Source organism: Macrobrachium nipponense, chromosome 18, assembly GCF_015104395.2.
Source record: "Macrobrachium nipponense isolate FS-2020 chromosome 18, ASM1510439v2, whole genome shotgun sequence".
NCBI lineage: Eukaryota > Metazoa > Arthropoda > Malacostraca > Decapoda > Palaemonidae > Macrobrachium > Macrobrachium nipponense.
In genome coordinates, this window is record NC_087211.1 from 78414217 (window position 1) to 78427581 (window position 13365).

Sequence of the window (13365 nt, forward strand, 5' to 3'; positions counted from 1 at the left end):
ATTGTCACTTATGGGAGGGCCACTTTCTGTTTGTTTGGTTTTAGAATTGCAAGTTTATGTATGTTTTTCACCACACAAGCTTTATTCAGTGTATAGCCATGCCTTGAAAGAAGATGGTTTTAGAGAAAACGAGATAGCAGTTAATGGCTATAGTACGTATACATATATTTTCTTAACTCATAAAAAAGGAAGAAACTCCTTGTTTACATGCATAAAACTACCTTTAGTCCTACATGAGCTTCATCAGCACCACTTCAACTCCTTACATACTATGCAGTTATATATCATTCATTTAGTGTTCAAACACACTTACAGGATAGCAAAACCTGTTTCACCATTCCAGTCTTTCCTTTATTTTTAATTTTGTTATACTCACAAAGTACCCGAGTAAACATTGTCTTCCAGTTTCTATATGGGACCTTAGAACCACAGTTAATACTAATAGTTCTTCTTTCCACACCTATAAATACAATTTTCTTTTTAGTTTTATTCTACTTCATCTTGTATTTTAGATTGCCCTCGTTCAGTACTCTCCTCATTTTCTTTTATGTAGATTTAACCTATGTATTTCTCTTCTGTAAAGAAGACTTAGCTCTATTATTCCTGTATTACCATACATTGCATAGCTTTTAGCAATCTACACAAGTCTCTTTTGTGCTTCATTTGTTAATTTTTGTCTTGCCCACTAGACTCAAATCTCTCTCTTGTTCCACTATCATTTGTAACATTTATTCCACAACTGTGCTATGGAAGAGTAACCATCCCAAGTTGTAATGTAATCAGAAAAGAGAGTAGGGATGATTAAGCGACCTATTTTCTCTGATATTTAGAATGATTCCAAAACTTTGAATGTTGCTATCTGCAAACTAATATTATCCCTCACCATTGAAAATACCTCAATAATATTTGAAGACAAAATGAGTTGAATATCTGAAAAGGTGGTTACAGTAAAATGAGCAGAAGGTGAATATGCATGATTTAGTGCTTTTAGGCTCCTTGCCAGTGACTAATATTGCTATAGCAACAGTAAGATAAAATTATGATATTGACTTTTCATAGCAAGTGTCAAATTACGGTTATTTATATCATAATCTTATTTTAATGGCAGGCAAGAATATTAGCAGTACATGAAGAAAAAATAGTTTAGGTAATGTCAGATTGAGACATTAGAGGATTTTAGTAAGTTAGAAATGTGTTATTTCACAAATATATGGCCAGCGTTGTTACATAAGTCAGAAAACATTGCACAATTCTATGATATATGCAGTTACATAAGTAATAAGATAACATGGAAAGCTTACTTTTAAACCACAAAAAGTACCAAAGTGCTGTGCAGAAAAAATCCATCCACTGTAATTGTAATATCTAGTAAATTCTGAGCACAAGTTCAATATTATTTTAGATATACAAAGGACACTGGGCTCTTTGTGTTACATTTTCATCTTATGTTGAATGCTTCTTTCATATTTTGATGTGACTATAAAGAGGCAAATATGTCAGTGGTCATTCCTGGATAGTTAGAAGGGTGTGCTTAAGGACACTTGATTAAAATTTGTACTCTTCTGTACAGCAATGAGGAAATATCCATTGCGTTGAAGAAATTTTTAAATGGAATCATTTCTTTCTTGGTTGAAGCCAGAGACAAAACAAAGCTATGAGTATGTTATGGAACAATTACTGTTGATTCTGTAACGTCACACTACTTCTTGGGTCTGTTGACTATGTCACCTCTGTTCACTAGGTCTTGGTCCATTGACCAAGTTACTCCAGTCTAAGGATCCAAACATTAAGGCCTGAGCATTTGGGTCATATCATGGGCATGATATTGATCAAAGCTGACAGAATTGCTTGAGTGACCTAGATGTTGCTGGATGATTAACACAATTCCTTTCTCTGATGGCTAGAACTTTGGGTTGGATGTTGACAAAATACTGTATTGTTTGATGATGATAAAATGTGCCTCCAAAATTTTGTGTTTTGACAGTAAGGAGGTAAGATAAGAGGGAGACCTTTTTGGTAGGAAGTAGGAAGTAGGAGTAGGAAGAAATTGTAAAGTAAAAGTAAAATCATTTTCATGTCATGGTGCCACATTTTGATCAGTGCTGTTTAGAAAGATAAAGAATTCTCTAATCCAAGACATGAAACTACTGCAAAGCCTGAAAGAAGCAGATGAAAATTGTTTATGCTGTAATTTCCTTGACTGAGGTGGTTTTTGTTCTTGATTGGTACATCATTCAGAAACTATAATGACATTGTTCATCATTTGATGACCCTGTGTTAAATCTCAGAAATATTTCTGAAGGAATCAAAACCGTTTAATCATGAAACTATAGGCCTGTAGATCAACTGTAAAATGGCCATGTTGCTCTTGTGGGATTAGAAAATACTTATGTAGAGCAAGCAGGTTTTCAGTGCCTGAGAAACATTGCTAGAGCAAATAGAAAAGCCCATGCAACACAGGAAATCTTTGAGAAAAGGATAGATGAAGGCCTAAAATTGATGTGCAAAGCAGAAAGAGCACAGAACAGAACAGAGAAGAGAGGAGGGATCTTACTTTGTATGTATAAACCCATAGTAATGAAAAAAAAGAAACCTGATGCAAAAACATTTATAATTGAGAAGGATGTTTATGATATCTAATGTGCAGAATGAGATATAGTAAGGTGCAAGCTGAGAACTTTTGATCTTCTTAGGTTGTCAATAGATCCTCTTCTGATTGTAAGAGAGACAAGAAGTCATGAACCTTGGTATGATCATTGACCTTCCTGTGAGACTGACCTTAAAACATGTGAGAAATTGTTCTAGCACAGGGCATCCATAGTATAATTTGTATAGAGGGTATGAAGTAATTAATTGAAGCCTTGTGATGGAAGGACCATTAAAAAAAAAGAATGATATTTTGGTCTCTGTAAAGTGTAGTTCCTTAAAGAAAAAAACTTTTATTTTAGGACTTGTGAATAAACAAGAAGTGCTATGTCTTGTAAGTGACCTTTCCTATCACCTGACTAGAAAATTTTCAAGAATAAGTCTTCCTGTAGATCTGACATCCACAGTTTGTTGACTGGAACTGTGGAGCTTTCTACCATGAATGTTTAAGCCATTTTTTTTTTGCCAGGCTTTTGGCTATGAATATATATTAATACTGTATTGGCAAAGGTTTTGGTTTTCTGTGTGCTGATAACAAAAAAGTACACACACCTCTGAACAAAAAAGTACATACCTCTGAAGCTTTAATGGAAGTTGGAATGAAAACTAAATATTTGGAAACCCAGTTTTTGCAGATATCAAAAGAGATTGAAAAATAAATGCCGAGAAGTTCTGAGTGACCTACATATAGGTCCAAGGTAAACCATTTGATGAAGCATCTATGTTGATGATGGTTTGTTACAAAGTACTTTCATATTTAAATTTTCCATGTTTCTTTAAATCAAGAAGTTTGGAGAATGCAGATATATTCTGTAAAATTTGAGACTTTTGGGCTGTCTTTTATGATCAAGAAGTTAGAAGTTTTGCATTTTATTTACGAGCACCATTTTACATTCCTAATATTCCTTTAGTGCCTTGTATCATGTTTGATAGCAAGTATACTTAGTTTTCTGTAATGAATTAAACTGGTTTTACTCATTATAAAATGAGCTGTGGTCAACTAATCATGAATTCACATCCCAGACAACTTAAGAAGTCATATATAAATTTGATCAATGCCTATTCACGTTATGATTGAACCTGAAGCAAAGCATTTGAACAAAGCTGAGTCTTCTTATAGATAGAGAAATAATTGAAAGAATTTCAGTATGTTGTAAAAATCTAAAAGATGATAGCTTTAGTTCCTACTGGAAGAAAAGGAAATTTTTTTTGGTAGCCACTTTTAAAGGCTTATAATTTTGGGGGGGCAGGGGTGGGTGGGGTTGGTGCCGGAGAAAATATTGTAATAGGAATCCATTCTTAGGGTTGAGGCTACCAAAAATGTACTTGGGGAGACCTTGCCCCATGCAAGCTTGCAGATACTTTCACCCATTTCTTATTTTATATACGTACTACATACTTCTTTAGTAATTATGATATACGTATATCTACAAAGGAGCATGCAGATAACCTATTGTAGTTGCAGAATATCATGCATATCTAATAAATATTTGTGACTAGGAGTTACAGTCTCTAACGCAACCAGTTCTCTATACAAAGACTTCTTCCCTTTTAGAATGGAATACAGGATTGAGGCCAGAGGCTAAGTGCTCAGACCTATGAGTTTATTCAGTGCTTAAGTGGAAATTGACAGTAAAATGGTTTGAAAGGTGTAAAAGGAGGAAAATCTCACAGTTGCTCTATAAATCAACTGTTAGTAAAGGATGAGATTAAGATGGAAAAAAAAGAATGTGAATGAAGTTAATGTAAGAGGAATAAAAGGGGTTGCAGCTAGGTGCCAAAGGGATGCTGCAAAGAAAAAGAACCTTAGGTAATGCCAAACAGTGCACCGTATGAAGTGCAACTAAAGGCCTTCCCCCCCCCCCCCCCCTTTTGGGGATTCTTGCCGTTTTGCAAACATCATAAAGCATACAGCATATTTTCATGTTATATTGTGGGTGACCTTCACCAGCCTACAGAGAACCTAATACTTTCACCTCCAGCAAGCTAAATTTTAGTTAAGGCCATAGCTACAACCTTGGTTAAACATCCAGGTCATGTGTTCTTGGTATATCAATACCATCACCACTACCATGCCAGCACCACCTAGCCAATATATTACCATCTACATTTATAATATGTACTGGAGATATGTCAAGAATTGATTAACAATATCAAAGAAAATTAAAACATTCACTGTACTTTGAGCTGCAATGGTTAGTTTCAGGTCAGCTTATATACCAATAGCAGCTTTGCTATTATGGGAACTGTGCCCTTGTTTCTTTATTTGCTCTCTTTTCCTCCTGTTGAATATTACATTTCACATTTTGTTACTAACTTGCTTGAAACTGCTATCTTTTTTTTCACATGTCCCCCAGATAAATCATGAAATAGCAGTGTACATATAGGGACTCAGTTGTTTTAGCACCTAAGGTTTGTACTAGGGAGGGATGAGTGTAATAGATTTTCATCAAGCAGAAGCTTCTTCTTTAATAAGGGCATTTCCATTGCCATGAAACTTTAAAATGTAGCTCTGCTATCGAATTAATTACTTCATACAAGGAAGTGCACTTTATATCAAAAGACTTCTATAAACATGCACCCCTGTATACACTTCCATACTACAAGTTCAGTAATAAGCATCGCCGACACATGTGGAAATTGAATACTATCTTAATTATGTTTTAGCTGCTTATGCTGTAAAACACTTACATTGCTGTGTAAGATTGCCTTACATATTTTATGTAACTACCATAGTCAGTATCCTATAACTTAAAGTTAGGTACGTATTTTCTTTCTAAGAATAGTTGATCATTTGTTCTGACATATTTCCCTTTTATCTTTCTGAAGGGGATTACATCAGACATAGTACATGAATACCAGAAACAGCAGAGAAGCCTAATTAGATGAGATTTTAAATTACCTATCAGTGTACAAGTTTCATGTTACTTTTTTTCATAGGTATTTAAATTAGGTATGTAATGAAAAACCACTTGTCAGGCTAGAGCTGTGTAGTATTGTCAAATTTTGTTTTCTAATTTTTTATTTATATTTTATTTATTGTATATGTGTTATCTTTGGATAAGTCATTATTCCCTCGTAAGATGAGTTACGAACAAAGATTTTATGAGTGTTAAAACAAAGCTATTATAAATTTTGCTTTTTATGGGTTTGACCGGATTGTTAGGAAAGTGTACTTTTTATCATTTCAAGAGGAAAGGTAGCTGTGAAACATCTTACAGTGATTATTGGGTAAATGAGCAGGCAGAATAGTTCATAGTTCTATTAGGAAATATGGTAGTTAGCGGCAATGCAGGGAAAAAAGACATGAAGAACTTTTTATTGTTTTAGGATATAGAATGATTTGGGATGATGTTTGGGAAAGTTAGGATTGAGAGCGATTTTGTTTCTTTTTCTTATTTTTACAGATGGTGATTCCACATTTGACAACATTACAGATATAATTGGTATGCAGAATAGCACAGGTGAACATAGTTTCTCTAAAGCTAGGTTGTTAGTGACACTGTTATTATTTTTGGGTATGTCAGCTAGCTTGATGTGAACCAGATGGCATAGGTATGCTGAGAAATGTTAGCTTATCCTTTTAGCTAGTATAATCTGTCTTTTTGTAACATTTGCTGTTTCTTTTACATTATATAGTAGCATCCCATAGTGCAAGAACTGTAGAGCTTTTATATAATGTTCTGTGCTATTATTTCTATTTTACAGTATTTCAGTAGCATCCCAGGGCTCAAGATCTGTACAACTCTTAAATGCATTGTTGGGCTGTATTGACAATGCTTTTATATTAATTACTTTTTAGATATTTGTGATAGAATTACAATGTAGTGCTATATCAGAGTAACTCTTGGTTTTATAACAGAATTGGTGAGCAGTGTCTGATTGCATAACATCTAGCATTTGTTATGCTGACCCAAACATTCTGTTGTCATACTGAAATAGGACAACAACCCATTTTGGCTGGTATAGATATTATTTATAAATGTTTTACCTATCAGTATTATCTTTCATTATTTCTCATTGTAATTTAGATTTTTTCTGATATTTTCTTGTGAAGAGGGTTGGGTGGTGCAGTTCTTTATTTTTAGGATAATTTTGCTAATAAGGTTTCTGAATTTCAATAAAAGCTCCCACATTTTTTCAAGAATGTAAGTGTGTCATTTGTACTTGCTTTCCAGTTTACTAGTTTCAGTCAACTGATTATATAGTTTTCACTTTCTTAAACATGCTTTTTTTCACAAATTTCATCACTTTACACAACGCTTGCACATGCCAATTTGCTTATTGTATCACATGTATTCATACATAAACTGTAGTCATAGTATTTACCATAACTTTTTCTTTTTCACAATGAACTGCTATGATTGTTGAAAAACTTATGTTTAATTTTATTTTGTATATCTCATTTTATTCGAATGTAGTTCATTACTTTTTTATTTACCAGTATGTAGTACTCTGCTGAGATTAGTTCAGGGTTCCTTGAATTCTTTAGACCAGAAAGCACTCCAGTTATTTTTTATTCATAATAAATGCCCTGGCAATTCTTAATAGAAATAATGAGAAAAGGCATTATCAAATAAGTATAACACACACACTAGTAGATATGAATACGTACTGCATTTTGTGAAATTGCTGGCCTTGCTGATATCTAAATTTTGGGTGGCAGAGATGCAGTACCACTTCTGAGGCATGGTTTGACCTGGCAATAAAAAGGAAAGCCTCTTGTTCATTTGTTGAAGCCTTCAGATTTAATTTTTAACGAATTAAGATGGGATAATTTGGAGAAATTAATTGATTTATTTGTGCCCAAACATAAACATTTTTACCTGAATTTTTTAGCTCGTCATTGTAGTTGTATTGTATGTTTTTTAAAGGAAAATAAATGAAAAATAATTTTTTTAGGAAAACATTAAAAAAAGGTAAAATAATGCAGGCAATAAAAAATGTCTAAGGCTGCTTAAAAATTGTGTTCGTCTTTACTAAGTTGAAGTAATAATGGACAGGAGTACTGAACCTAAGCATTATTTTTAGTGATCCCATCTTTAAGTCTCCTGACATGGGAATGTCAAGGGTGTGCTAAAGTATGTAACTAGGATTTGTACGGTTTGAAATGAACCAACCCCTATTCCAGAATATCTAAAATGATTGAAGCTTCAGCAATTTTTTAACATTGATCCTATTCTTTTACATTTGCCTAAACTTCCAAATAAGGCCATTAGGTGTTTAAGAAATATGATTAGTACTTCATGATGAAAATTTGATGATTAACTAATGGAAAATTTAGGATCTTGGATATCAGTATTAGAACTTTGGATGAATAAAGAAAGCTCAAATTCCAGAAATGTGATCAAAACATTCATCCAAAAGCCAAATTGATGGCTCTCTGTTTATAATTTTATTAGATGTGTGGAACATTCTTACAGATCAAATGTAGAGAAAATATATCCAAACCTGCTGTGGATATCCACATAAAGACAATTTTCTGACGACATAATGTTGTTAGGATAATTAAGTACTGCCAGCATATTTAAAATTATACCATGAATTTGCAGTAAAGATTTTTATTTTGACTCATACAGTTCTGTTATATAATCTGTCCTTTGATTTAATGCTCTGACATTTCATGACAGGTGTTAATTGTAGTTCTGCCAGTGCTTCAGGTTGACAAAGTTCAAATACAATTTGTCCTTAGTGAGTGATGGATAAGTAAGTCACTGCACTGTTATGGAGGATTTTGTATGCTTTAGAGTCTGGCACATTATTTTGAATTACCACTAACATGTCCTTGAAAACTGTCAAAGATGCAATTCCTTAAGTGTTTCAAGGGGGATATTGGGATTTTTTTAAAAGTTTAAGATAATCCTAATATAGTTTTTTTAGTGGATAACTAAACAAAATCATCTCTGGGGTTTGAGGTAGTGACATGGTCAACCTTCACATTTTAACAGCTTTTTAGCAATAATCATATGACTAGATTACACTGCTATTTAGTGATTCCTCAAATGTACAGCTCCCTGAATCAGTAGCTTTTTGTGCCAAAAAGCAACCTTTGCCTTTCTCAGTCCCTTGTTCTGTGACAGGGCCTTCAACTGGTTCCATATATTACTGTAGTTGCATGTACAGCAAGTTTTTTGGTGGTTTCTGTTTTGCCATCATTATAGGCATTATCCACCACCACTTCCTGGCAGCTAGAATTAATTGGATTTTTTTTTAGTATGACATACCCTTGTTTCTGATTCATTCCTTTTATATTTTCATCATCACTTCTATGCTGGATTTTCCCAGTCTGATTATCTTGCTATCTGTATACGTAATGGTCAAAGTGGAGTTATGTTATCTGTATGATGGTCAAATTAAAATTATTTTGTTATCTGTGTGATGGTCTAAGTGTTACCAAAAATGGCACTGGGAAGCCTAATTGGAACTACCTTTAGTAAAAATTTTTACCCCTCTCCCAAGGAAAGACCCTTTGTCTCCATCAAAGGAGTTGAAGTGGTATGTAGTTCCTAGAATCCACTGCTTTTGGAGCATTGACCCAGATGTGGATTCTGCTTGTGGAGGGATGGAAACACAGCCATCGTTCTGTCCGAACAATGTACAGTGGTCTCCTTTTTCCATACTCCTATTGAAACTTATAACTCATAGAGATAACTTAAAAAATAGCTCTTTCATCATTTACACTTAATGCCAAGAGCAGTTTCAACCAAGTTCTCCTTTATTCCCCCCAGAGGTTGGCTCATGGCAGGTAGTTATGAGCTATTTCCACAGGCAAAAGGCAGACTGAGCAATTTGCTGTGGCACAGGTAATGTGTAGGTCTTGTGTAATAGTCGCCCAATAGTTATACAAGGAACAAGATGAACTTTTGTTTCCGTCTGTTTCATGAAAACTACCTTATGTTAGCTACAGCTACCTATATCACTGTGTATAGGCAGTAAACACTTCAAATTAACACAAACCTAAATGGCCACAAGTGTGTGTCCCTAGTATGGTGTAAGGTATACATGATCAGTGGGTCATATCCATAAAATAGTAGTAGTGTATTGAAACATTAATTCACAATTACTAATATACAATTCCTTCAAAGGATTGACACACAAATGATTCTTAATTCATCTAAGACAAGGCTAAAGGTGCATTTCTACAGATTCCATAACCTTTGATTACCCTGTCTATTCCCAAGCACTAGTTAAAGGTTATGTAGTCTACAAGCTAGCTAGTTGTTATATAAACAAAAGCAATAGTAATTATTGGAGTCATACCAAAACTATAGAAAATCAGTATCTCTAAGGTTTTAAATTGTTTGTTAAAAGTCTTGCCTTTACGAAAAAGTAATTGCGCATTTCTTTTGGAAAAAAGACAAGCGGCACAACAATTTTCTCGACACCTGTGACATCACTACCGGTGGAGTAATACCCGTTGAAAGTAGATCCACATGAATGTATTTCCTTTAACACTTGAAAAGAACCATGCTATTAAGAATAACTCTGGAACTGTCTATATCACAAAAACCATGTACAGTGGAACCTCAGTTTCTGTACATAATCTGTTCTAAAACTTCCCACAAAGTCCGAAACGTATAAAAACCAAAAATGTAAATACAATTAATGAGTTCCAGACCCCAAAAATGTGATCAAAAATACATTTCTGGCTCAGCTCGTGTCGCTTGCGCGAAATATCCTTTATCTATTATTTCTAGGGTAAATGTACTAACACATACCAGAGAATAAATAAAATAAAGAAAAAGGTCAGTATAACTGACTCGCTCACCCTCTAGGAGGGTGTCGGTATGAACACTAGGCGAGTGAGACCACTACCACGAGCCAAATGCCAATAGAAATCTCCCACTACAAAACCCTCCAAGAGGGGAGCCGTCCCACAGAGGGAGCAGCTCGTACTACTACTACGCCATCCCATGCTTGCGACTGCTGCGCCTCTAGTGGCCATCCTTTTCAGTTAGCTCACACGAGTCGCACGTGTTATTTTTCTCTCTGTGATTTTTGTGCCCTTTCTTCGGATTTTCGATAATGGAGCGTGCAGCTATTGCAGCAGCTAAGTTAAGTACTCAGTATTTACGGTTAGCGAGTTTTTTCCGTCCCCGAGACGGTATTTGCCGTTTTTAGTATAGATACGTTCTCGGGGGCTGGAAGCATGGCAGCCATGGTCCTGCCGCATGCTGGGTTCGTTCTTGGTCTCCCATACCTAGAACATCCCTTATTATTCTACGCTCTATTTGGATTATCCGTGTTATTAGGTCTACTCAAGTTGTTATACAAGTATGTATTTCACCTTATGTAGGCTTTTTCTATCCAGACCCTAGTCTAGGTTCTTAGTATCGGCCCCTGACTAGCTTTGAGTGGTAGACTTGCCTTCGGGCTAGTCGCACACTCCTGGATTTTTTCTCCTGCTATTTTACCTTCCTTCTCTTTCATTTATTTTTATATATTATATTTGTATGTTTTGTTATTGTTAGGTTAGTTGGCGTCTGGCTTAGCCTAGGTCATGGCTCGTAGAGCCTAGTATACGCCGTTGAGCAGCTCGGTCGCTTCCTCATAGCTTCTCTCTGATCAGTTGGTTTTAGCCCTATGGGCCTATATGCTACCGCTTTTCAGTTCTAGTTGCTTCCCGATAGCTTCTATCTGATCAGTTGGTTGGCCTAGGCTTGGTTACCGTATCTTAGTTTACCGCCTCGTGGTCACTACGTGATCGCGAGTTAGCCAGTCGCCTACCAGTCCCCCTCCCCCCCTCTCCCGCTCTCCCATAGAGTCGGGCGGGGGTGGGTCGTCTGTCCTTGCTCGCCAGCATGCCCGAGCCTGCCTCCCCCTCCCCCTCCACCGGAGGGGCCTGGGAGTCCGACAGTCCCTGACTGGTTCCGACCTCTCCGCTTCTCGGCTCGGCCGGGTGGTACGTTGTGGGGGGCTCTGGCCTTCCCCCCCTCCGTTACTTCCTTGTCGCTCCGGGTTGCGCGAGTCTGGTATGTCATCTCCGCCTTCCCTCCTTACTAGAGCTCCTCCCTATCGGAGTCCTGGTATCCAGCGGAAGGGTATAGTCCACCGTAGTTGGACCGGAGCATACAGTAGGTCTTTACTAACCGTACCGTATTGCTGAGTTACTACACTCCGCTTCACTGGACCTAGTCCGGTTCACTTGCATGTAGGTTTAAGTTATCTTTAAGTTTATCTTAAGTTTCTTAAATTAAACCATCCCCGCCCTCCCTTCATATTTACCGGATCTCTCCGGGATTATAGCCTATTCAGGCAATGCAGGGAGGGGCTATGCCCAAATTTTTTCCGAGCTCCGCCTCGTAACGGAGTTCTTTTGTCCTTAGTCTGTAAGTGTTACCCCTTTAAGATACTCATGTGTCTTCCCACTTACAGGCCACCAACTGTGAGCATCCGGGATGTTCCGCTACACTTCAAGACCCCTGTGGACACGAAGTTGCCGGTCCATGCTCCATGAGCGGACTTCCGCACGGGGACATCCAGGTCTGGTACCATGAAACGTGTACCATATGTTATGATCTGGTGAGCCAGCTTTTGGAAGGCGTAAGTATTCCATCTCCGCATGCCGCTCCGCTTCTTTAGTACTTAAGTTTTCATCATTACTCTAACTTAAGGCATCTAGTTTAAGTTATATTCTAAGTTTTAGTTTTAAGTGATTCTTAAATCTAAAATATACCCTCTCTTACAGGCTCCGGCAGTAAGAGATACGGCATTGGCTACCCTGCGGGCCTGGGTCGGAGGTTTTGGCAAGAACGCCGCCAAGGGTCAGCCCTACATACTGGAGAAGCGTTTAGCTCTGTTAATCTTCCCCGGGGGCAAGACGACTGGGTACGTCGACCCGGCAGAGGCAGACCCTTCTATTGCCTTTATCCAACAACAGCTGGCGGCCTCCTTAACTGAACAAGACCAGGATATCTCCACGGATGTCGCAACCCTGGATATAAATGTTGAACCTATGGTAGGTATAGACGACCTGTTGGTCGAGGTAAGTAATGCAGGTACCCAAGGGTCCCCCTTGGGATTGACTGTTTCTTCTACCCCTGCAACTTCACCATCCTTCCCAGGCTTTACCGGTGATGAGTTATATACTTCCCCAGAGGCTTCGGTTAGACCTAAGATCAAGTCTAAGCATATGACCTTGACTAGGACGTCATCGTCCTCGAAGAAGACGTCCTCGTCTTCTTCTTCGCGTAAGTCTCCGGCTCGTAATCCCGGCCCAGACAGGTCTAAAGGGTCTAGCTCCGGCTCAAAGTCCTCAAAAAAGTAAGCCTAAGGAGAAAATCCCGCACCCCGGCAGTATCACCAGTTCCACTACCTTTGGTGCCTATTCAAAGTCTCCCCTCCACCTCCGCAGCAGCTCCGGCTCTGGACACCAGTGCTGGCCTGTTGCAACAGGTGGGTGACTTGGTAGGCTCCCTTAAGACAAGTATGGAACATATGATATCTCGCCTGTCGGACAGGATAACTTCTCAGGACACGATTATAGCCGGCCTAAGAGAAGCCCCTCTTGCCTCTCCCTCAACCTCTAACACTAGCGGATCTCAGCTTCCCCCGTATGACTCGCTGCCCGCTTTCTCCATGAACAATCCTTGGAGAGTAGCGTCTTACGCTCCCTTCCAAGATGGTCTCATCTCCATACGGAGGTTTGGAACTCGAAGAATAGAGGACTTCGAGTTCTACCCGGAAGGCCTACAGCCTCCCTTCATAGGTTACGCTAGG

The 13365-nt window shown here is 37.7% G+C and overlaps 1 protein-coding gene across 29 annotated transcripts in view; it reads left to right on the forward strand.

Moving 5' to 3' along the window:
* Positions 1-13365, forward strand: part of LOC135197228 (calcium/calmodulin-dependent protein kinase type II alpha chain-like) — a 751907-nt gene that overhangs the window by 616122 nt on the left and 122420 nt on the right. For 4 of the 29 annotated variants that reach the window (XM_064224298.1, XM_064224302.1, XM_064224296.1 and 1 more), the window contains exon 15: positions 6054-6110. The exons of the other annotated variants lie outside the window; for them this stretch is intronic. In XM_064224298.1, the coding sequence (XP_064080368.1) occupies positions 6054-6110 (57 nt within the window). The remainder of the gene's footprint in view (positions 1-6053; positions 6111-13365) is intronic. 29 annotated transcript variants of the gene reach the window in all.